Consider the following 26,547-nt stretch of genomic DNA (forward strand, 5'->3'; position numbering starts at 1 on the left):
CCCAAAGTCTCAAATTAGGACAAATATGTTCACCAATGTTTGTTCTTCAAATATTAAAGGTTTTATTTTCTAGCACGTCCGCTTTGAGGTCTTTCAATTCCACCACGGGGGTCCATGGAGCGGCTGTCCTGGAGCTTTTGATCACATCGCATGATTTTGAATATAGATGCTTCTTGTTAAATGTACTTTAGATCCATGAAGATATAATATGCAGTTATTCTCACTCTAAAGTAAAAGAAGTTCTCACCGGTGAATGCCAGATGCTCATTATTACTAGAGTGGCATCATGTTGACATGACAAGTAGATTTCCACATATAAAACTAAAGCCAAACAGAACAGTACCTCGACCTGAATGTAATTGAAACGTTCCCTTTTTATTCCAACAAATAGAAAAAAGTGAAATGATTTGGTCCCAATGAAAACACAGCAGTGAAACTGCAGCATGCACAGCCCTGACTGAAGACGGTTCAGATCAAACACTCGCATGTCAGAAGGCACAGTTGAGAGGTTTCCTATAAAGAGCTCACGCTTACTACACAGTACGTTTCAGAAACAGATGGTGGCGTCGAAATTATGCAAACATCAAACTAGATCCGAGAGCCAGAGGGAGAAATCTTTCACTCACGATCTCACAAAAATGCCTGTTTAGATTATCACTCCAGGAATAAATATACATTTCACGATTGTTTTCAGAGTAGATCTAACAAACCGGTGTAGGCACCACTGTGCTGGCAGACAAATGGGACCAAATGTGAGACATAAGTAGAGCTTGACTGAGGACTTTGTGTTTGTCGCAGTGACGTACAGAAAACGGGAGCGATTAGGAAGAACAACATGCATATATATATATATATATATGAGCAGCACGTGTAGCTGCTTTGTAATGTTTTCATCAGCATGCTGCCAGTTGATCACAAGAAGTATGCAAAAGTCAAATGAGGCTTCTTTGTACAATGGCATAGTCTGTTTAAGGCTACTAGTGGTTTTAGATAGAAATCTTACTGTAGTTGACCACTGCCATTTCACTTGAAATATTTCATCTGCACAGGTAATACTAGGAACACTCTGAGCGTAACATTTCACTGCTCCAAATATCGACATGACTCGACATTCACGACTGTTGAAACAGATAGAAGCCGCCGGACTGAATGGCAGCGTTTGTTGCGTTAAACCCAGTGTTTCACAACATGAATAAGTGGCAGGAGGCCTCTGATGTATCTCAGTCCAGTGGGCCACAAAGATACCCGATGACCCACCACGGCATCAGTCCTCCTTTGTTGTCTCAGCTGTTTGTCGTCCACAAGGCTGAAGGGAAGCGTACCTGGAGGCCCGAGGTGATTCCTTTGGCGTCTTTAGATTCATGGGACTTTTGAGCTGAAGAGTGGCCTTTCCTGTTCTCCGGTTACGAGCCCATTAGCAAATTAACATGCTAAGTAGTGGCAGACTTGACTTAACAGGATTAAAAAGTAGGAGTACAGTTTAAGGGAGGTGAAGGCCGAGGAGAAGAGACTGATTCAGTTCCATTCACATGGACTTTGATCAGTTCCTTTGATGAGCAAATAATAGAAAAACATTCTTAAATTCTTAAAAGGCCACCGAGTTGACCGGGAAACAGCTAGAAGGTAGTGGATCGGCAGCACCATCAGTAGCCTCGAGATTAGTGCACCACATCGTTAATGTCATGGTCTATGTCGTACCGTTCACAGAACTTGTTTGTGAAGGGCAGGCAGGTGAGATGCTCCAGCCAGTGCCAGTTAATCGGGTAAATGTAAAACCAAACGATGAGCGAGGAGAACAGCCCGGTGTAGGCCAACATTGAGACGGCGATGAGGATGCGCTTCCGGTACTTGTCGAAGGTCCCGAAGGTGACGTAGGGCAGGAAGGCGAAGGAGAGCAGCAAGCCGCTGAGGAAACCGAAGATGTGGGCGATGTTGTCGATCCACGGCAGGAGGCCGCACAGGAAGAGGAAGAGGACGATGCCCAACAGCTTGAGGAAGGCTTTCCAAGGCTTCTCCAGGATCTGCCAACCTTGAAACAGTTCGACAAACAGGCAAGCGAGGAGTCCAAACTGAGACCCTGCTGGACCCACCTGGAGGGAGAGGAACAGAGGAAAGTTTAGTCCCGACAAAAAGATGAACGAGTTCTTCTCTATTCCTACATAGAAAACTAACATGTATGACTGAGCACTGGACACACATCTCTGATGCGCACCGGAGATAAAATGCTCGAATCCTGTTCACTGGTGACGGGGGCATTTAAAATATCTTGACGTTAGCAGATTTGCTTCAATAACTGCAATTTGTCTTCTGAACAGTGAGAACCTACACCGCTTATTTGTTAGATAACACAGCGTCATGCAAGTGGGTCATATGCATTCAAGTTAAAATGTCTTACACAGAATTATGTTCCTTGAGCGATCAATAATGTGCAGGAGATCATGTTTCTGATGATAAATACTAATTTGCCGGCAGCAGAAGACGATTAAACGTACACTGCTGCCGACTCACTGTGACCACCTCTAGGAGAGTTTGGATGTAGTTCTGTGGAAGAACGGCAGTACGAGCCCCGGGTCCGGCAGCAAAGGTGAGCAGATTAGAGGGACGTCCGTGCAGTTTGGAGGCTTGGCCGGGTCACGGGCCGATGGCTAATCTGTGAAGACGTCAAACTCCCACTAACAGAAAAGGAGCGTGGCAGCGCGGCCCACCCAGCCACCATGTTAATGCTTAGAACCATTCCTTTTTATGTTCTGAAAATGTTTTCTGCACACTTGAGTTAAATGTTTTCCTGGAAGGACGCAACACAGTCGGGTCCACATCTAGTTTGTCATGTGCTGCATCAGGTGGCGTTGACGTCTCCAAAAGACACAAGAGGTTAACCTTCTGTTTGCCCTAATGGTGCTAAATTATGTTAACACTGAGGGGAGCAAAGGTCACATTAAACCATGGGGCTCTACAACGTAGCAAGATTTGGTGTTAGCGCGGCGACGTCCGGGTTAACTCTGGGTTTTCAGTCCCACAATAAAGGTTCACTTCTTGGGATAGATCGCCATGGTTACTTACACTGGACAATATAACCTGCTCCGGAGCCGATCCCGTCGTATAAAAGCACCGCCTACTGACCAATCAAAGATCGGTACGTGGATTGTGAGATAATATTACACAAGTTGCAGCTAAAGGATATAACATAATAAGAATAAGAATACATCTAGGCAACACATTAACCTAATGGAACACACACGTGTAATTATAGTCCCATCCATCATGCCCTATATGAAGCTGTGATTATAAATCTGTCAATTCATAGTTGTAATATATGCCACTTTGCTGACAACATACTCCTCATTATTTGGTCATATGCTGCCTCTTCATGCGAGCGCGCTCACAAACCCTGGGTCGCTTTAACAAGTTGATAAAGAGCTTCGTAGGACCGCTGAGCGTGATCACTGTTATACTTTAGCTAAGTGACCTCATCATCTTAATTCTTCCTGGCAAGAGACACATGTATAATCTCCATTTACACTTCCAGGTGACCGTTCATACTGTTCATAACGAAAGTACACGCTTAAAGATCTACTACCACCACACTACTGTGCGTGTATATATTTCATAATGTGCATTGTTTTCTCAGTTGGATCCTAACCAAAACCTTTAACACCGCTTATGTCTGGACTTAATGCATTCTGCCATCACACTGTCAAGGTAAAAAATATACTTTCCTAGTTTCTCCATAGGTGAAAGCTGTAACTCATATCTTTCCATATAGCGAGGCAGCAAAGACAATGACGTGCCTAAAACAGCATGCAGTAAAGCTATCTGGTAAATTGAACAAATGCTAAAGATAAATCTGTAGTGGTTAGTTAGTTGGATCGCTGTATAGTACTATTACGTTAAGGAACCTGATGTTGTCTTTTAACCATCTCTGCAGAGTTATAGGAGTAGCAACTTAAGTTGTTACACTTTCACAATTCTTGAGATCTGCTTTACTAATGAGAATGATCATTATTCCAGTCACAGCTGCCACAGGGTCTCCTTAACTCAACAGTGAAGGATAATCCACTTAAAGTGCCTCCTTAAGAGTCTTGACCGTCCTTTGTTGTGCCTTGCATGTGCTTCCTCTGGTTATTCCTGGTGTGTGAAGCTGTGAACTCGTCGGTGCTAAGCAGAGCTGGATGGTGGGACGTCTGGCTCTCACGTCTAAGTACGTCATACACAGAGCCACCTTAGGTGAGAGCAATTGGTGTCGGCTTATGAAGACGATAACAGATTTCTGCACGGCATCAAGAGATAAATACAAAAGGTCAAGAAGCAAGCCAGGAGGACGCTTTTGTGTTCATTAAGGTGCAGAATCATCATCAGACAAGTCCAGTCTTTACGAAAATTGTTTTTGTTCAAAAGAAAGTGTGATCCCATTCAGTAGGTAAGTACTGTTGCAACCACACAATGGCATTAGACTAATCTCTTAAAGGGGAAAGTGGGCTTTGCAGAGACACACGGAAAAGAACAGACGTGCCAGTAAAGATGTAGGTAATCCAGACTGTGTTCTCACGAGTGATTTGCACAGATCAACACTTTGTTTTTGCCAGATATCCTGGTTCATGCTCAAATTTCTTCCTGTGTGTGGCATAAAAAAATGTGTCTAATGAGAGTCCCTTACAGAGAGATGAGCGATTACACACACACACACACACACACACACACACACACACACGCACACGCGCACGCGCACGCGCACACGCACACGCACATGCACACGCACACGCAAACGCAACTCTCATTTGGTGTGCACATCCTGATAGATGATTTGTCAACTTTTGTTTGGACAGTGACATCATCTGTTCAAAGGTTCTTCTATTTATCCAAAACATGTTGCAATCAATAGAAGCAAAACCAATGTGTTCCTAAAACAGACATTAATTAAACTTCAAAGCTGTGGTCTGTGTTGGTAAATGTCAGCACAGGTTTCTCTTTAGACGACGCTCCACATACGATTTTTGAGGGATGACTAGAGGCTTGCTTGGTTGGATGGCACTGCTCTCTTTATATAAATGACTCAGTCAAGCAGGTTAATGCCAAAAGTGTTATCCACTCACACTAAGCTCAGTTTCAACAGGCAGTTGCATAGTTAACACCATGAGGCGTTTCCTGTGCCCCTCCAAACCTCTCTAGATGGGGGCCGCCAGCTCTGCTCCGATAATCCCCAGTATGAGAAACTCCCCTCCAGTAAGTGAGCCAAGGTAAGCTGAGTTAAGCCGGTGAGTGGGAGAAGCAGGCAAACACACTATAGTTACAATGGTAATGCGTTTAGGGTTTTTACCTTTCGATAAATATTTTGTCAGGGCATCAAAAACGGTGAAGGCTGTCTTAGTTCACATTCAGACCAGATTTAGCAACTATTAAGCCTAAATATAGAGGTGGCCGAGAACAATTCATCAAGTGGTGACGGCAGCAGCTTTGGCTCTTTAATTTATTCAGGGAATGTTGATGAATGAAAAGTAGTCCCACAGAGTCTACTGTACATGTGTGCACTTTATGTAAATTTTATGTCTCTGCATGCGTGTGTTCATGTGAAGAACTCACCTCAGCTCTGTAGGGCAGGAACAGGGCGGAGGCGAGGTTTCCAGTGATACCACTGAGGATATAGATGATGGAGATGCGGACCCAACCAGCCAGCTTCTCCAGGTCTCTCAGTATGGTCATCTGGAACACCACAGACACCAGGCAGTGCAACAACCTACACGCACACACACACACACACACACACACCAGTCAGAGAATGACGCAAATGTGCAGTCTGCTGGTATTTCAACCAAGTGCATTTTATTGTATATGCATTTTTACACACACTGCAAACATCTGCACTTTTTTTCCATTAAGCCTCATTGGCTTGTTTGTCTGAAAAAGTGGAGGCAGGGTATTTCCCCTTGTGCTTAGTATTAGCACTAAGTATCAGTATTCATGTGAGTGAGTGGCTCAAGAGCACTGGGGCCTCATTTAGAAATATTTCATTAAGATTCAATCCCGATGCTGACAATGAAACCACGCTTAGTTATCATACATAGCAAAACGGCTGATTGACTCAGCGCAATAAGATGAACACAGCAGCATGTTAACCATTCTCTTAATGCTATTAAACAGTTAAAAAGTGTAACTTTCACAGTGGCTACATCTGTACTTGAATAGCACTATAACCCAAAAAACAAGCAAAAAAAAGAAGGAAGTAATAAGAAAATTAAGAGCGGCATCTAAAAGTATTTCATAATGTTTACTTGAAGAGACACTACATCTTTGTGACTGCGTACCCAGCATGGAGGAAGAGAGAGAGCCAGAGACGGTAGAACTGATCAGGAACATCAGGGTTGAGGAACGGCAACAAGCCGCACACGTCATCCAGACAGTGGATCTGCGCAAGAGCAGTGCATGGTTTCAGAAATGTCCACACACACACACACACACACACACACACACACACACACACACACACACACACACACACACACACACACACACACACACACACACACACACACACACACACACACACACACACACACACACACACACACACACACACACACACACACACACACACACACACACACACACACACACACACACACACACACACACACACACACACACACACACACACACACACACACACACACACACACACACACACACACACACACACACACACACACACACACACACACACACACACACACACACACACACACACACACACACACACACACACACACACACACACTACCTGTGAGCAGAGTGTGGCCTCCTCGTGGAAGTAACCATGCATGAAAGAGCAATACTCTCTGGTCGTGATCTCACATCTACAGGAGGGACAAGCAATAACCAATTAAAATCTTCTCCAGATGACCAGGCAATGTAGCCGATCAAGACGTGGAACCGTAGATCAATTTGATATCTGCATGACTTGAAGTCAGTACACAGCACACGTGTCTCACCTGCCCTTAGTTCCTATGCAGCACGGCCGTCCCTTGAGGTTACAGTCCATGTGTCTGTAGCCTGTGTGGTTCCACTTCTTGGGAAAGGTACACACCTGGAGAAGGACGAGCAATGAGCCATTTATTTCATGTTGTAGATCTCGAACATCGTTGAGAAAATTACTTTGTTTAAAGTTACTACGAGGAACTTTCATGTTGTTTGGATCTTTGGCACTCCCTGTGGACAAAAGCGGTAGTGTTTCTGTGACCCTGTGTTGTAAAGATCTGCAGGTGCCAGACTCGCTTTAGAAACAGGGTCTGACAGTCTGCCCCGCCTAGTTTTGGTTCTCCCTGACCTCCCTTCCATCCAGCCGGCCCTGCAGTACAGCCTGGGCGTCCAGCAGCGTGGCGTCGCTGTTGGCTGCCAGGAGCTCCAGGTCCGACAGACGCAGGCGGCTGCTGCTTGCCTTCTACCTGCAGCCGGAGGTTCCGGCAGTGGGGCGGAGAGCTCCGCACATGCCAGGAGCAGAGCAGAGCCACGCTGCTGCCATGCACGGAGCCCTCCGCTTCCCGCCTGGAGTTACCGACTCATCTGATGTCTCGGGGATATGATATTTCAGTATATAGGTAGAACAGGGCAATCTTCTCACTGTTGGTCTTGTTTACTTACAGTAAGTAGGTCATACAGAGACATCAGTATTACATTGAGGCTGTTTCATAACCACTTAAAAGTTCCTCGTAGTAACAATGAATTAGGAAATACATTTAGAAGCTGTGTTCCCTTACCGGCCACTGGGTGATGTCATCTAGCCATACATGGGGCACTCCAGAGGCAGGCTCTTCACACACTCTGGTCACAACATGCAACACACAAGCACGAAAGTAGTTTTGAAATGACAAGCCAACTTCAATCAATAATGACAACTTGCTTGGTATTTCTTGACGTTGTACTTGTCATGTGGCACAATGATCACATGCACATTCCCACCTGGGATCCTGGTGACAGACAGAACCAGAGGTCCTGTTGATGTCCACGTGCTCATTCTTCCATTTAATAAAGGTGGCCAGCGTCTCCTGCATTCACAGTTATTTTTGCATTCAATTTGAGTATTTTCTCCATAGAATAACAATATAATAATTAACAAATGAGTAATTAGTGTGCATCTTAAAACGCACAACAAATATAGATATTTCAGTCAACAGTTTACATCTTAAGAATGTTCTTCTACCTAAAAAGACATCTTGGCATTTGTTACATTTAAATCTTGTAGCACTTACTCTTTGTTGACAAATGTAATTGTGGCATGAACTGTGCTATGTGTATGCGTAAAACCTGTGATTACATATTTACAGCACTCTCACGTGCAAGTGTGTGTGTGTGTTTCTACTTTGTGGCTATAAGTGTGTGTAAATTAAGCAGATTGAATCGCCTTATGAGGTTTTAAATTGCAATTTCTGGAGCATATTCATTGAAGTGTTTTTGCTTGACTTCTTTCTCACACTGAAGCAAGGTTTCTTATAATGACGAGCTAATGAATTAAGTATGAAGGTGCATGATAAACCACTCACGGAGCAGTCGAAGCTGAGGGTCTGCACGCATCCGGAGTTGTCATTCTGAACGCAGCAGCCGGACTCTCTCTCCTGGTCTTTGGCCCTCTGGATCAGGCTGACTATCTGTGTGTCTTTACGGATGCACGGTGAGAACTTGGCCCCCAGGTGGATCAGGTCGTCCTGAAAAGATGAGGAAATAATCGTAAAGATACACAAACCCGGCAACCCACACACAGTGATGCAATCCAGAGAAGAAAAACTCAAAATCTATCCCTCATACGAGTTATTTCTGGATGTAGATCTTGTTTCTCTGTCTTTCCAAAAGTTGTTTTGGAATATGTGTGTTCAAAATACTGAGACTTTGTCAAGTGTGACTCTATCGGACTGTTTAATGGAAGTAACTTGCTATAGAGTCACTGAGGTTAGAGCATGATGAGGGCAACAGTATGTGACAGGAAATGCAGTAAGTGATAAAGTCACAAACTAATGAGGGTGTAACCCTGCTGCAACAGGCCAGGCAAAACGTGTCTGGTGTCACGCGATGATAATCCAGGCTGTGAAATACTAGAAAATATCTCGGATCTATTTCACAATCCGGCTCCGTTCATTTTAGGATCTGCGTACATCATTTTAAGGAACATTTCACTTCAGTCTTGTAAACCGAGACAAATATCCAACTGGGTTGATGGTGAAAAACATATAGAAGTGTAACACAGCAAGGGACTCACAGAGCTAGGACCAATCCAGAAGTTCTCCTGTTGGATAAACTTGACACTCTCATAAATACCTTTGTTCTTCAGCACCTAGAGGGCGACAGAGTGACACCGTTTACAAATGATCTGCAACGTGTAGAATATGCCAAAGTACCAAAACATTTAAAGTCATGTTCATTTATGAGATATGGGATGAAAAAAAAAAAAAATATATATATATATATATATATATATATATATATATATATATACACACACATTTGTATCTGTATATTTTCGTTGATGAATTCACTTTCAATTTCTCATGCTTTAGGCAATGATTGAGCAGATTTATGTCAGTGCATCCAGATTCCTACACGAAAAACAATAACCTGCCCCTTTGGCACGACACATAGCAGGATGTTTATGTCCTCTTGGTAGTAAAATGCAAACAATCAGGTCAAACAAATCAAATTCAGTCAGAAAGTTTTGAGCTAACTCACCAGTTCAGATGCAGAATGTTGTGCAAACCCCACAGGGGCAAAACCGTACGTGCAGCAGGCCAGCAAGGTGATTACCACATGGACAAACGTGATCCAGTAGGCAAAGTAGGGCCTAAAATACACAGCAGAGAACCACTGTAAATCAAGTCATGACTTGCCAACACATACCTTCAGTTGTGATCACATGACAGGGGAGGTCATGTGATGTCTCAATTCAAATTTCCTTAAAACTCCTCTTAATAAAGATTACAATAACGTGTATACAAGCCACGTCTCTCCAGAGGTTTAATGTCACTTTTTAACTGTAAAAAAACGACACAAAAATCACACTGGTTGATTTGCTCTTGCTGCCTGAGGTACACAAGTCAATTATTTAAAGTTTGTTACAGAATTCACTAATGTGTCCGTCCACAGAAGCATCTCCTCATTCCTGACCTGTGGCTGTGGAAGTCGTCCAGCTGCTTCTGGATGTTGCTGCTGAGGCTGCGTCTGTAGTGCCGGTTCAGCCACTTCCCCACAACGCCCATGCCGTACTGACGCTTGCGCTTGTCAAACGCAAAGTGCTTAACTTGCGAGGCGATGCGACCACCCCGGCGAGGATGGCTCTTTTCAGCTCCTGCTGTTGGTGTCCTGGGCGTTCGAGATACGTCCTTACTGGGATTGGGAGAAAAGCATTAAAGAAATTAACAAATGGTGAGAGAGTGGGCGACGCAAGAGTGGTAGGAGAGGAAGCGGAAAGGTGGAGTTAAGACGGATAAAGAAGAAGACCTTTGAAGGTGTACAAATTGCATGAAAATTAGATGAATAATGAAAAGAAAAAGGAAGAAATCAGATTTAATGATGAAATGTGTGGAGAGAAATAAGGATTATTGAATATTCTTGCTCTCGGTTCAGCGGAGCCAGCTCAGTAAGTTTTTTTCTAAAGGTGTTTAAATGTTTTTGGTTAATCATTTACTTACAGGCTTGGGAACTTCTGGTCAGGCTGTTCGCTGGGAGCGAAGGCTGCAGACATGGGAGGCGATTCAAACACGTCATCAGCCATAGAGTACAACTCATCATGGGCATCGACCTACGCAGCAGAGGGAATGGAGGTCACAGAGGAGGAAGAGGAAATGCAGGGAAAATGAAAAGCTGTAAATATTATATATATATATATATATATATATATATATATATATATATATATATATATATTAAACTTCAATTGAATATGTTTGACATATACAACGTTATAGATGATCACAGAATGCTTGGCAAATACAGACTTAATAGATATGGCTATATGGAAGGAAGGAATAATAAAAATAATAAGAAAAGAGCCTGATAAGCAGTAAAAGTGGAAGTGTGACTGCTGACGTACGCAGGGAAGGAAAGGAATAAACAATTAAATGTCAAAGAAAGTTGCAGCAAAGTGTTGTAATTGCTGCCACGGCACTGACAGGAAGATCCAGAGAGTGACAGCTGACCTTGCTGAAGAAGAGTGACTTGGACGTGTCTGCGGAGTCCACGGTGTCCTCGTCCATCCAGCTGGGCCTGGCAAAGCTCCTCTTGGGGAAACTGCGACCTGTCTGGGACCCTGCCAAGCCGCTACGACCCTGAACAACAAAAGTAGAGCATTATACGGTATTTTACACATTCATAATGTTTCTAAGTTGTGGCTGCAGAATAAGTAAAACAACTGTCCCCTCCCTTTCTAGAATACACCCTAACACACAGAGGTTTTCCAGCACCAGACCCACCCTCAGCAGGTTGGATGCAGCTCGGATGCTCATGCGGGCGACAGACTCCCTCTTGCGCTTGGGGAAGCGGCTGTACCCGGAGCGCTGGCTGGTGAAGGAGCTGAGTGAGGTGACCCCCGGGGTGAAGGGCCCCCCCTCAGCTGTGTGTGGCGTCCTCGGGGAGCGATTGTCCATCTCATCTGGGCATCGGAAGGCTCGCCCCCGTGCCAGGGGATCCACAATCTACCAAAAACAGAGAGTAGTTTCTGGCGTGAATATTTTTAACGTGACATTCAAATTAACTTGGCAAAAAACCCGCGAAGCATCTTTGAGACAAAGCTTTCTGAGTGTAAGTGTGTAGTAAGTAAGTAAGAGAGAGGAAAACAAAACATTGCAGCTAGATGGAAGTTCTTATCACTTGTACTCCAGATGACAAGCGCAAAAAGATGTCAAGAGTCAAAAAAGCAAGTGAGATTAAGAAAACAAAAAGAAAATACTGGATGGCGAGTAGATGAGTAGAGGCGTCTGACACAGACTGAAGAGAGTGACACAAGTTATCTGGAGCACAGATGGTCCACGTCTGTCACCGCGCAGCACTCTACTTTATTAAAGCCAGACACATTTTTCCCTCTCACCATCTCCGGTCCGTACAGAGGAGCCTCTCACTGCCAACATACATGTGGGACCAGTATTACTATTATAGGTTACTACTGTGCAATTGAGTGGAGAGTGGAAAAGACTACATGGCTCAGAGCCTGCTGTGTCCCATCCCGTTTTCTTTCTTTTTATTTCCATGGTAGGATGTTTAGGTATATTCAGAGTCAGGGTATTTATATGTTTCTAAACAAATGAATTAGTACAGAACCTTGATCTGGATGTGATTAGAGCGTGAAGGCCTACAGGAATTATATGTCTCTATGTCGGTACCTTGGGCATCTTTTGAGCTCCTGGCGAGTCCAGGCCCTGGTCGATGCTGGAGGCCGTCTCGGGCTCTCTATACTGGGCCTTCAGCTTGCCGTAGCGCTGGCTGCAGTGGCGCAGGCTCTTCCGTTGCCATAGCTGCTGCTTGGTCTCACAGTCCTCCCCCACCCCAAACCACTGCGCTGTATTCCTACAGGTACAGAAAGGAGAGGGTGGCCTTAGTATCACATAGTACAATTGAATAGCATTTGTTCAGCTGTTAGTGGTTCACTCAACCACAGGACTTTTGGGATATGTTGCTGATGAATGCTGACAAAATAATTGTTGTCAACTGAGAGGGATCCTGGACAGGATTGTTTTTTTGTAGGGACCAGAATGTGCACTTGTATGACTCTTTAGGGTGAATGACCTGTGGGGAACACCGCTTGCATTTCTTGTATAATACACTTTGGTGAAGAGCGCTTTGCTTTTGCTTTTTCATGGACTCATGACCTTTCTGACTAATAAAGCATCCACATGAACAAAATCAATAACCATGACTCAAACAACCGACTCTTCATCTTGCCTGCGGATGCTTTGCGAGAGCGACGATTGTCTTCCAAACTTTGCCCTCCTGTCTCTGAAGGAGAAGCCTCCATCTCCTGCTCCGTCTCTGTGTCCACTGATGCCCTCGGACACAGAACCGCTTGCTTGACCGCTCGCGCCTTTTTTCAGGGACGGCCGTAGTGGCTGACCAGAGGAAAGGAGAAACGCCGTTACGGTACAGTGATACAGTTGTTGTTACGGTATGATACATATAAATAGTGCCTACATAAAGTTACAATTACAGTTGTAGGAGTATAACAATAATCTAAATAATGCAGCAGCAACAGCAGCATGGATAATAAATAAAAGCCTACAGTGCTTTACTGTTCAATTAGCAGAATAAAACAATGAATTATCGCTGCATAAGACTGCAGGGAGCACCTCAGATGAAATTATTTTTAAATCATAAGTTTGTTAAGAAAGCAATTTGGTAATTATTGTAATAACTACACAGTGAGTGGTAAGCATAAGTCCTAGTAATGACATATTTGGATGACGTGCATATTTAATGTGGACACAATACTCATTTAGTATGGTCGGGTATCGCTCTCTCAAACACCTACTTGTGTATGCTGTTTATAGTGTTCTTCAATCATGTTGGGTGCAGTGAGAGTCCATTATCTTAACCTGCAGTGACTCTGCAGTTGCTGAGGCTAATGGCGTTGTCATACTGACAGTTAATGGGGCTCGAGGCGAGCTGCGAGGGGCCTGTATGTTCGGATTGAGGCTCAGCTTGTTGAGATAGGGGTGTACGCGGGTTCTGCCACTGCGGCGCCACGATCAGAAAAAAGCAATGGCTGCACATATTAATTATATATAATTCTTGTAAACTTTATTCAGGATTTGTGCACTTAAATCTCTGTGGGCCTGATTAACATTAGATATTAGCATGAGTTAATCATCACTGACGTTTTGTGAACAACTGACAATAACAGTAGGTTTTAGGTCTTAGATTGTACAGATAATAAAAAAACTAAACTGAATGCGTCATGACCTCTGGACCCAGGTTTTCCAATGTACAAGTAATTGTTTCAGTTGTAACTACAGTACGTGAAGTTGCAAAATTATTTCCTAATTTAGTATTACTCAAATATATCTTAGTAATGGAAATATCCACATTTAGAGTGTGTGGCCTCTTTCAGCTTCTTCTTTTCTCTCTCAAGGCTGCAGTAAATGGCCGGGTTCACGCTTTATTTGCATGTTTATTACACAACTTGGGAGAGGTTTAACTTTTGCATGCTCGATTAAACTCTAACTGCTACTTTGTGTTGCTGCAATGCCATCGTTTGTGTTCTAGGCCTGGGGTCCACAGGGAAAATGTATGACAAAAACTATCTGTCCAGCTGTCCCTCTGAATCTGAACAGAGGGAGAGCATATACATAAAACATACACACAACAACTTTCATTAAGTTGGTTTAATATCTTTCAACTTAAAGTACTGCCACAAGTCTTTTTTTGTAATTTCCATGTAAATACAACGTTGGAGTCAAATAATTGGGCATGGCATCTCCTTCCAAAGAGTCCATCAACACGAGTGAGCTGAATGACTTGCAATAACTGCGGTAAGGATGTCGGGCAATATTAAAAGATTTGTTGACATTAGTCTCCAATAAAACTGAACTGAAGTTTCCGCAATCACTGCTGACTGAGTATGTTTTAATCCAAATTCAATCTTCTGATTGTGCACTAAATCTACATACTGAGACTTTCTCAAAGCTTTTTAGGACCCCAAATGAGTTCAGCATTTTGGGTTTAAAAAAAAGCACTGCACTGATCATTACATCATAGCCATTTAAACAATCTTGCAGAGGTGAAAGAAAAATAAAAGATTGCAGATTAAAAATAAAGCTTTTTAGGGAAATCAATGTTAATAAAAAAATATATATTTGTCTTGTTAATTCATAATATCTGACAGCAAATAGTATATATATAGAGAGATTTCAGCCTAAATGTACATATAAAAACCCCTTATATTAATGTAACACGCGGGCTACAAGGGGGAGTGGTGGTCTTCTCAGTGACAATCTGCCTCAGGACACCAGGCAGTGACAGACAGGGTCAGGAGAAGCACTCGGCCTACCTGCTTGGTGGGGTCGTGGGACGTCATCCCCTCAGGTGGAGGGATGGCTATTACAAGGCTGGGCGGCTTCTTGCTCTTTAGACGGCTATCGGATTGACCGCCGTTTAGAGGAGGCTCCTCCCCCCCGTGTGATGCCATCCTGTCAGAGTGCTGGAGATGAGAAAATCAGAATGGATGTCATTTAAAAAACACGATTGAAACACATACAACCAAGAGGACAAGCACAAGACAAACTATAGCACATTCATACACAACCTTTTGGAAGATGAGATTATAGTCACAGCTTTTATCTCATCTTCCAATGATGATGATGATAACGGATGGCATTATACATTAAAATACGACAGTATGGTATCCCGTTTATATAGCATTAGTTATGGTATAACTAATGCTATATAAACGGGATCACTTAAGACAGGGTTATACATTTCTTGTGGCGAATGTGTACAGCTTTACTTCATAGGCCCAACAATAACTCAAAAAGGAATTCATTACAGTTCATTAAAACAGTCTGTTTAGCTGCAGCTGGCTCTAATCCAGTTCCATCTGCTCTGAAAATCGTTGGCTACTTCCCGTGCTTTTTGATTACCTTCATAGGCAATTTCTTAAGTGATCCTTATAAAGCTCTGCATTCACTTCCAGCAGATGAGAAACGGTGATACATCACCGATAGCGACCGTGTCTTGCCTCACAGTGCTTAGGGTAAATGATTTAAGTAAATATAAAGGAAGAGGCGGGAGGAAAGGAAGGACCATGTGTGTTTCACTGTTAAGATGAGCTCTGACATTTAATAAACAAAGCACGGTACACAAATAACTAAACAATATGACATTTCTGTTATTGCCAACTGAAGGACCTGGAGTGTACATACATACACACACACACACACATATATATATATATATATATATATATATATATATATATATATATATATATATATATATATGCAAATCGCATGTGCATGTATCATAATTCATTGCAGAGAAACCATTTAGTGACATAATAAACAGATGCATATCGTATTCCTTTTTTCTAATCCAGTAAATTAAATACCTGACAAATCAACACACTACATCACATTGATGCAATTATAGTGCAAAAAGTAGTCCTGCTCATTAATGTCCCCTCACAGCTTTGTCTGCACGATCTCTGCACGGACTGATCATGTCATGATTACTCCATGTCACAGTAGTGTTGAGCAGAAGACTTTAATGACCCGCAAAAAAATTAATTCAACTAAACCAACTAAATCAATCAGAAATCAATGTTGCAGCACTAACGTACGTACTTGGACCACTAATGAAAAGAGCAACTGATACACCAGCTGCTAAGCTGTTGGGAGTTACACCCGATGACATCAGATGACAGCGATCAATAGTGCTCTCAAAAGGTGGTTGGCTAATCTATACCTCGAACTGAAAACCGCCTTAAAAATACAATAATGGCGATCTAGTCGCTGAAGCTTCTCCTACGTCTACATTCATTATAAGTTGCTCTGAAGGAGATCATCCCTTAATGTCTGACATCTCATGACACAAGTCAAGATCGCTGTCTTACAGTAAGTGTTTACAAACAAAACACATTTACTAAACGACACCGCATGCGTGCGCAAATGCTGCACGCTACACAAATAACGCATGAATCACATCTGCAGACTTTTCAGTAGAGTTGATATAATAAGATTCATAACCAGTCTCTCTGTCCGATCAGGGACTGAACATTAATGTTAAACTTACTTATCTCTGTCTTCCAGTCTTTACCAATCGGTCAACAGCGAAACAGCCAGCCAGTCTATTCCTGGCGCTCACAATGTCTCGTAGCGCTACACTGAATATTGACAGAGAAAGCGAAGGCATTGCAGACTTAAACCAATAACAACACATGCCTTGGCCAACACATCCATTATGTCATTATGGTCCTGAAAGCCTTGAAGTTGTCCAGGAGTCGTGGTTTGTAAAATCGATCCGAGGCCTTTGGTGTCTGTGGCAGGAATGGCGGCAGCAGAGAAATCTGACACCAGCTCAGCCAATAGCCTAGTTTCCACTACAGAGCCAATGCACAGATAGACAGGGCTTTACATATTGTTCATGTCACTTACTTTGCCCCCCCCCACCCACACACACAAAAAAACCTGCCTTTTCTATAATGCCTTCATTGTAATAGGGGTGTATATTTCAATTCTTCAATTATGTAAGACCAATATTTCAAGCTTGGGCAGAAAGCCTGATTTAGTCCTCTTGAGACCGAGAGGAGGCTGCAGACCATCTCACCTGTGGCTTGGTGGAGAAGTGGCTCTGGGGCTGGAGCTCACCCACTTAGATAATGAAATAGCTAGGAATTAGGCTAATGGACAGAGTGCTCAAGTAGCGGGGAGACTGCTGCTGACCATAGGCTGTGAATGTGGACAGGCAGTTAGACAACGACTCGTATCTCCAGAGGAAAGACAACTGAGATAGAAACCTACAGGATGTGAGGCCCTACCAGGGGACAGGGAACATGATCATAATATTGTATATTAGGATTTGATCAACAGATGTAAATATATCGGTACTTAACCATCTTGAAGGTAAACGTTGTAATATAATATCATGGCGACCTAAGAGTTATTTACGCCTAAGAAAATAACAAACTACCAGAGAAGGGCCCAGATCCTCTTTATAACCTTTTTATAAGGGCACTATAATGGTTAGAGTTCAAGGATGTTAACTCGGAGCATAAAATTCGCCTTCGTATTTTTACATTCGACAAGTAGCAACTAAGTGTGTGATCTGGCGCACAGTTTTAAGAGAGATTTATTTTATAAATATGCATCCTGTCTTATCTACAAGGAGAAAGCTGCCGTGCGGTAGGAACACAATCTCCAGTGGCTCTACTAAACACACAGAGCTAGGTACGAGGGAGGAGAGAGGGAAAGATGAGTTGCTCAGCCTGCTTCTTTCTAAATGCTCAAAATTAATGGTTGAAAAACACAAACAACATGTTCAAGCAGCCTCCCAAGAGAGAACGTTTCCACACTGGGGAAATAGATTTGGAGCCTGCTGATAAACAGCATGAATCTCCATCATGAATCTACTGTGATATGGCAGCACTCTGGGTAAGATCATTCTTACTGTTATAATCGGATTTGCCCAATGAACACGGCGGTGTTGACAAATGAGACCAAAGGAAATAATTAAAAGGCTTTACAACACGAAAAAAAAAACCTAATAAAGCTGAGACCTGTTCTGACAGGTTGTTGATACCACCACCAGGAAAAATATCTAAAGAATGCTTTATTTTTACTGAATCTATGACGATCGTTTCCCCCGACTGTGTCTGGGAATCCGCAGGCAGCTGCACCGTAGGGGAATGTTTGCTAAATAAACATGGATCATTCCTTACTAATCATTAACCATCCGTGCACTCTCTCGCTCACTTTCTCTCATGTGCAAATTACATACGTATACATGTGTAATGCTCCACTTGTGTTTCTATAAGCATGGATGAGATGACAAGAAATTAAAGATCAACGTCGAAGTGAAGTCAGGCATATAAACGGAGAACCGTAGAGAAACAAATCAACGAGAGATCCCCGATCCTCAGATGTGAACCTGTCAACTCCCTCGCTGCCGTCTCAGATCCCAAGAGCAAGGAAGAGGTATGTCAAGGATGACATCATCCATTACTAATGTCATCACATGACACGGAAAGTACCGTTTCCAAGTTGTCAGTGCGTCTAACAATTCTCTGGTTCATCCGAGCGGCGCATGACTCGACCGTTATTAATCAGCGGTGACTGTACTGTCAGTGTGTGTTGGGTGAAATCCCGTGTTCCTTTGAGAGTGTGTCGCCATGGTTCAGTCCCTTCCCCCCTAGCACGCATCAGTGTCGCTTTGTGTCTGAGTATTCCCGTTTGACTGATGCTCGAGGCAGTGCTATGCCCCGTGAACCTGGACACGGGCCGGACTGTGCTCATTAACTCGAGAGCGGTGTAGCTTCCGGATGTTCACGTCACGGGTTGCAAATGCAGTGACGACAAATAGTCCCCCATCTTATAAACCGCACACATGACCCGCGTGCAGGGGTGCAGGGACAATATCGCGTTACAGTTTCTGCCACGCTCACTCTACACAGCAGCTGACCGACTTCACTTGGGCCAAACACACTTTACGATGACTTATGTTAAGTATAGGCAGCCAAGGGGTGCAAGGGGGCTTTTCCAGGCTTGGCTTCTTAAGCCTCATTAACGCGATCTTGAATGCGGTTGTATTGTTTTACAATTAACGAAGTTATAAAACACTGCGGTTAGACATTGTAGACCAGATTTTAAACTGTTATCATGGAAGCTTTAGGTGGAGTTACAGCCTCATGATGAACTACGCCTACTATGAAAGTGGGTGAAAGTCACCATTTTTTACAAGAGTTAATACTTGCAGAACGATCTTTCATCATCAAACGTAATATAAAAGCAATAATAACTTTGACTCAGGCAGTGACCATTATACATGGCACACGCTGGCCCTTTTCTGACACCGGTTCTAAAGTGTGATAATGGAGAGCCGGGCTCCAGACCACATTGCACAACGACATCCTTCCTTTTTCAAGTCGCAGAAACTTAAACTACAGTAACCATGGAGATTTACAGCAGAAACAGCTGCTGTGGCCGCTGCTGTTATCGGACTTATTCCAAAACTCTTATTATAAAGAACTGACCTGCAGAAAACTGCCTGATCACTTATTCTTGTTAACATCAGCCACGATTCCATTGAAGTTTCCAAGAAGGGCGTCTACAAAAGACACGTGTCACAGTTTGTTCATCTGTGGTGTGTATTCCATATCCCACCTTAAACGTTGAACTACATTAAGTCCTGTAAAGCTTTTTAAATGCTCTTGAGGTTTACCAATAAATGCCTATCCAAACTCCAAAAGAGCACATTTCGAAATCCAGAAATCCATTAAAGATAACTTCACACATGCAATTACTCAGAGGCTTCCAGAACAAGTGTGATAGAAATCACGAAGCATCAGAGCATCGAGGAGTGGGGGATGAATATTTGTGGGATTTGTAGTCATTTAATTATTAAGACTGAGGACCGCATTGGGTACGAGTGATGATGTTCAGACAATGTTCACGTCCTCCCACAGCTTCTATGTCTGACAGTCAGTAAGTGTGTGGACAAATGCGTCACGGGATAATTTGTGTGTGTGACTTCACCACACCAAGTGTGAGCTAGACCCGTAGCATGAGGAGACATTGTGTGTTTACACTGCCAGTCAATTTCCCTAAAGCGAACCAAACAGTTGCACATTTCTTAAAAAACAGGAACTTGTTAAAGGTTATCTATACATGTTGTTGATGCAACCTAACACTTTTCTGGTGCCAAGATATTGTACAATGCGAATGTTTTGCCCATTTCTAGCTATCTATGGACATATCGAGAGACATCTTCCCTGGACCAAACACTGGCCGGGCTGCAGTGAAATTTGGTAGATATTCACGATCTCCAGAGGATGATTTAAGACCAACGTCGGGTCAACATTTTTCTCTCGATCAGCACTTCGGTCATATGAGGATGAATGATAATATCTTGTTCATTCACTGACCCACATCCAGCTGCCATCCCCAGTCTAACATGGTGACTTCCTAATTTTCATTTTCAAGTAGTGTTTTTTTTTTTCTAACGTCGACTTTTTTTTCCTTTTTTTTTTAGCCGTATAAGTCACGGTGTAGTTATATTTGCATTACCCCTATCATTTCTCTTTTTGGATTGCCACCTCAGATTAGGGGGAGAACTGTGTGCAATGTCAAACATAAGATCTCATACATCTCCAATGAAACCCACAACATCCCCGACCGTCATGACTTTCTCAGTTCCAAAAAAGCTACGACACACAGCGGTCAAACTATTTGACGAGCAATGTTTGTAAAACTGCTTCCCTTTATGGGAATGGCCTGTGTAAAATAAATCAGCTCTACAGGTAAAATACCAACATTTTCAAATATGAATCCATGCAAACGGCAGCAAATGTTCTCTCCTGTTTCCATGTTTGACAAACTGAGTTTCCCTAATGGAGCCAGCCTACCCGTCTATACTAACAGAGCTGTTGGGAGCTGCAGTCAGCTGGCAGAATGCCTTGAAAACGAACAGGAAGGCTCTGCTTTAACAAGACCTTTTTAAGACAACCCAAACCATTGATGGTGAAACGACATCCTCCTGCTTTAACTTCATACACACAACATGCTTGGTTAGTTCTGCCTGCCCTGTTGCTGTGTGTGTGGGGTTATCCTCATGACTGAGCAAACAGCAATCAGTTGAATGCTACTCGAGGCGTGGGAGAGTGTGCGCGCGTTTTGGTAGTGGCTGTGTGTTTACATGTGTGTACGCTGCCAAAAACAGCAACAATCCAAACCTCCCCCCTCATTCTTCACTTCCAACCACATTATCTCATGATGATGCCTTTGTAAACGAAACCTTGGTTTTCTTTACGCATCCCATTTAATATCCCATCTTAGCTGATTTGTGTGAGGCAACAACACGTTGGTGCCTCACACAAATCAATAGTTCCATTTCAAAGCTATTTTCAGTTCACTATGGAGGCGCTCATTTTGGAAAAGGACCTTGGCTTTCAACTTAACCGTTCCAGAGACAGTTTAAAACATTGCACCATTTCCCAAGAGTCTGCATGCCCAAACCTGCAGACTATGCAATGCCTGAGCCTTGTTCCCAAACGAAGAGTTCCTCACAATTCTCAAGATGTAACCCAAACGGCGTGTGTGCACATAAAACACGGTATTGTTCTTCTCTCCGTCATCGCTGCAACGAGTGTGTGCATACTTGTGCATGTCACAATGTCTCACCTAAAACAGCTAACTTCTGAGGGTTTCAACAGGCCCAGTCTGGGTGTTAAAACTGAGAAGGACAAAGCAATGCACTCTCACTCGCTGTCACAAATCAGCTGCTGCGCCAGAAAGAATGTGAGTGAAGACAATTCTTGCTTGTGGATCTCACAAGAAACATGGAGGGAAAATGAGCAGTTTCGGTGCAAATGGTCGATAAAGCCTACAATACTCTCTGCACCGCTGAGAGCTTTATAGCGAAGCCAGCAAATCCAAATAATCCTTTTAAAAGGTTATGCGTCTTAGGGTTTCAAAGCATATGCGGAGTTTGCCAAAATAATATAATGTGTCAGGTTGGCATGGGAGTGCGGTAAATACTTCCAACAGCATATTCAGTAGCTCAACCCTCCTGTTACTTTAGTGGGTTGTTATTATACCTTTTTTGCAGCAGCAGCAGCAGCAGCAGCTGAAAACAGAGAAGATCGTGGAACAAAAGCCCCGAGAGGGAAGCGATGACAAGATTTGATTGTGGCATTGTGGCACACGGGAAGACCCTGAGCGCAGGCGGACAAGCCAAGTTGTTTCCAAACTTTACATTATTAGAGCAGGGAAATAAGACATTCTTCATGAACAACATTCTTGTTAGTTTACAAATGGACTGTGGTGCAGTGTTGATGGGGAAGTGACAATGCAGCAACTGAAACTGCACTCTAACGTCTATCAAAAGTGGCCACAGTCAGGCTTGTGAATGTCAACCACTTCACGTACGAACCCTGAAGACCAACACGCCTCATTTGTAAACCGCTGGAGAAATCTACGACACATGTATTAAAAAAAGGGTTTACCAACAAACCACATATAGAATTCAAGGAGAAGAAAAAACAGGCAGTCCAAATATATCTATTTCTCATGGCTTGGTTAAAAGTTGAGACGGGGATCGCTTGCTGATTCTGATGCGTGTGTGACCTGAACTCGTGTTCCCTTGTAGTGTAAACTTTCTTATTTGCACTAGGTCACAGTTTTCCGCTAACTCCGACAGTGACAGGTGTGCCAACGCCGTGGCAGTTCAACCATGCAAATGCAGCTGTTGCTTAGTTGCGTGCTATATAGCCTTCTATGCTCAGAGGATGCATTTCCCCTTTTTCTGCACTGCCTTCACAGCTGCAGACAGACAGTATGATGTGCTAATGATGAGATAAACACTTGTTTTAAAAACAGATACCATGACAGGCCCGAGCAAGTAAAGGTAAGGGTAGAAACTTAAAATAAAATAAAGCATAAATACTAAAGTGTTATTAAATACATACATGTTAATGTTCTTTTAAAAGCAGTTAGCTAAAATGTACTGTAGTGTATTAACTGTTCTGTATACAATACTGGCTTTGTACACAGTCTACATTTCCCATGATGCACTTATCTTAACGAAAGGACACAAAATTGCCATTTAAAAAACAAACAAAACAGTTCATTGGCACGTGAACTTATGTGCACCACTGTTTGAAACCAACAACAATTCATCATCCAACACATCCGCAATAGCAACAAGAGAGGTAAACTCACAAACACAAACTGAGTAACACTAACCTATATTTCATATAAATTAACTCACAGTTCCATTAATTCAATGAGATTGTTAAAAAACAGAGTTTGCCACTTTCATGTGACGGACTCCAACACAGATCTGCTGAAAGACCAAACCTGGAACAAAATGATGCAACTCTACTCTTTGCAGAAAGATCTGTGTGAACACAAAGGTCATTTATGCATTTTGTATCTGCAGTGACGTTTTGAGCAGCAATTTAATAACTGACTTATTATATAGTTTCCACTGTGTAAATCAAAAAAAACATTCTGTTTTTTTTTTTAAGACCAGAATAAATCAAATTAAAATAAATACAAAACAACGTTAAACTCCTATCTATTGGAGTTTTGTGTTCTTGTATTCCAGATGAAAATGACAGTTTCAGTTCCGGTAATTCCTCGTTGATTCACCGCGTGAACACTCCCTCCGACATTCTTTAGAAAACAAATGGGAGGGGTGTAACAACAAATGAATTGGGCGGCACATGGCGACTATAATTAACTTCACAGCGACAACAGGGGGGAAATGTGAGATGAATTGTGGTCTTCGTATATATTTGTCCCCGCAGAACAACAAAGGGCTTGTCGAGGCACGCGCACAACGGCGCTGTTGGACGAGAACGACCGTTGTGAGCTAACAATGTACCGAGATGTCACCACCGGAGCTTTCCGTCCTACTAAAACACGGCTTCGGTTCACACGGACAGCTCCTTTATCCGGGGACGTATGCGAGTTCATTTGGAGATATTGAATATGTCATATCGTTTTATTTATTTTTTTTAACTCGATAACGGCCGTTGTCTCAAACTGTTTTTAAGTTAACGTTTCACTTTTAAACGCTTTAACCATCCAAAAAAACAAAACGCAAAGTCCAAAGAGTTTAATTCCGCTCACCTCCAAGAAGAAATGCGTGGGTCGTTATTCATGAGCGGAGGGTTTCACGTCCGAGGAGCGACGCTCCTGTAAGCTCCCGTCCAGCAGCGTGTCACTACTTCCCTCTTTCTCTCTCCCACCGTCCTTCACTGGAGCTCCGCGGAGGAGCAGGGGGCGGAGCTACGACTCCCCGTGCCCACGGTGCGGACGAGCGGGGCCCGGTCCAGCCCTGCGGCCTCTTTCTGTTGAGTGAGATACAATGGTGGTTTGCATGGTAACATGCCCAGTCACCAGGCCCGTAGAGATCACCCCCGCAACCCCCGCAGGGTCTATCTCCGTGCTTTTGGGCAGTACAAGCATCCGTACCATAACACCATGAACAGAGGGGCATTACATTACAAGCGGCGGCTCACTTGACCCGAGTATCCGTGTTCTGACAGGGAGCGGAAGGGCTCTTTTATGTAAACTTTGAGACATGATTGCTGGTAATAACTTAAATGAACACACGACTTAAACACAAAGAAAGGATTAAGACTTTAAAAATATAAAATTTATATATTTTTATTTACATATTTTTGGCCTCAGTTGGCTGTTATGATTACGAGAACATATCGTGCAGGCTCTTCATTACGGAGATCCAGGGATGGTGCTTCCTCTCATTGACGTCCAACGAGGCAAAGACATGCAGTAAGATGCAAGTACATTTTATTATACCTAACAAGAGTGATGGAAAAACTAAATTTCAATAAATATGATCCATAAGATGTGGCCGCTATGATTTGTTAGCTGTTGGTAGAGCATTAAAGAAACATGTTCAAAATGTTAGATTTGTGCCATAATAAGAGACAGATTTATTCAAGTGCAGCCAAATTGATGGGTATCTTCCAAAATTGTAATTATTTATATGTAGTCCTTGCATTTATATTTGATATTTTCCTAATGTAGACTTTTGCTAAATGTACTTCATACTGTATACGCTGGTCAACAGCAGGATCAAGACAAAAACAAATCACACCAATTATTTAGTTTTTTTATTAATTTAACTTACAGGTCAAATTTAGCAACCATCAGAATCATATTGTTTAAAATCATTAAACCATGACCACACAAATATGGTTAACAAAGAGCTTAGTTGTTACATATTGACAATCCTGCCCCTAAGGCAGAAATAAACAAATTAAAAGTCATACAAATGCAGAACTAAACTACTAATCGCCTTGTAGCAACACTCAAATAATCATCTCAATTAGTTAATTACATTAAGAAAAAAACTTCCTCAGGCACATAATTATCCCACAAATAATGTTTACAGTTCACTGTGAGGCTTTAGATTAAAGCTCTCCTTTTCATCATCGTGTCATTACAGTCACACAAAAACTCATTGAATTTTACTGGAGTTGTTCTGTTGATACTTTTATTCACCAGCCTGTTGGATTTGGTTGCACTGTGACACAAACGTCTCCCCCTGAGATAAACCAAATCTACCAAGTTTAAATATTATATATTTCTGCTTACTTAGTAGTCACTTAATTATTTTGGGTTTATAAAAAAAAAAAAGAGAAAAATCCAGTTGCAGATATCTCATCATATGTGAACCAGAATAATTCAGTCAGCAGGATTTTAATATTGCAGCATTTTAACAAAGGATCTATTTAAAAAGTGTGTGGTTTGAAATGTGTTTTTACCCTTCTTTATAATATATCAACCCCACACAGCAGGGAGGGAGAATACTAATTCACATATACAGTGCATATGTGGCTGTATAGTGGTTTATTAAAGTATGGCAATGATATACAGAACAAGGTGTGACGGCTGGTGGGGCTTAGAGTAAAGACAAAGTGTTTCACCTTTGTGATTGAAATACAGCATTTGTAAGATTTTAAATGTTAAGACCATTGTGACTGAATTCAAGCTGACCCCAGCCACTGTTCTCTACTAAAGGAAGCCTAAAGGGAGAGAGTATTGGATTCTAAAACGTATACACGTTCAGGGAAGTCTCAACTTAAGGCTGTGAGTAACAGTCTGACACAATGTAGGACTGTGACATTTAAGGCATTTTGTGTTCCTTCGGTTCTGGAGAACAGCTGATGTATATGTTGAGGTTTTATCGACTGACGGTTTCCAAATTATTTTTGTCCTTCAGTGTTCGATGTGGAATATTCTATATCTTCACTAGGTGTTTCTGTTGGATCTCTGCTCTAATTTATATGTCTGTTTATGCAAGTCAGTCATATTACACCATTATTTATAGGTATCGAGT

The 26,547-nt window shown here is 42.5% G+C and overlaps 1 protein-coding gene across 3 annotated transcripts; it reads right to left on the reverse strand.

The window, feature by feature from the left end:
* Positions 1-38: 38 nt before the first annotated feature.
* Positions 39-24,553, reverse strand: LOC117738026 (inactive rhomboid protein 2-like). Of its 3 annotated transcripts, XR_004610084.1 has the most exons (19): positions 24,309-24,525; positions 15,014-15,163; positions 12,913-13,076; positions 12,354-12,537; positions 11,448-11,669; positions 11,175-11,303; positions 10,668-10,777; positions 10,144-10,362; positions 9,709-9,820; positions 9,242-9,316; positions 8,532-8,693; positions 7,951-8,036; positions 7,749-7,812; positions 6,984-7,078; positions 6,773-6,848; positions 6,300-6,400; positions 5,578-5,731; positions 2,493-2,672; positions 1,980-2,090 (listed from the first exon to the last, which is right to left on the reverse strand). XR_004610084.1 is itself a non-coding variant. In XM_034544341.1 (18 exons), the coding sequence occupies exons 2-18, from the start codon at positions 15,149-15,151 to the stop codon at positions 1,659-1,661; spliced, it is 2,523 nt and encodes an 840-aa protein (XP_034400232.1). In that variant the 5' UTR covers positions 15,152-15,163; positions 24,309-24,553; the 3' UTR covers positions 39-1,658. The 3 variants fall into 3 exon arrangements, 2 of the variants coding, with proteins under 2 accessions (XP_034400232.1, XP_034400261.1); XM_034544341.1 differs by lacking the exon at positions 2,493-2,672 and having other exon boundaries at positions 39-2,090; positions 24,309-24,553; XM_034544370.1 differs by having other exon boundaries at positions 1,972-2,672.
* Between the last annotated feature and the right edge of the window lie 1,994 nt (positions 24,554-26,547).

This window comes from Cyclopterus lumpus, chromosome 1 (genome assembly GCF_009769545.1).
Source record: "Cyclopterus lumpus isolate fCycLum1 chromosome 1, fCycLum1.pri, whole genome shotgun sequence".
Lineage (NCBI taxonomy): Eukaryota > Metazoa > Chordata > Actinopteri > Perciformes > Cyclopteridae > Cyclopterus > Cyclopterus lumpus.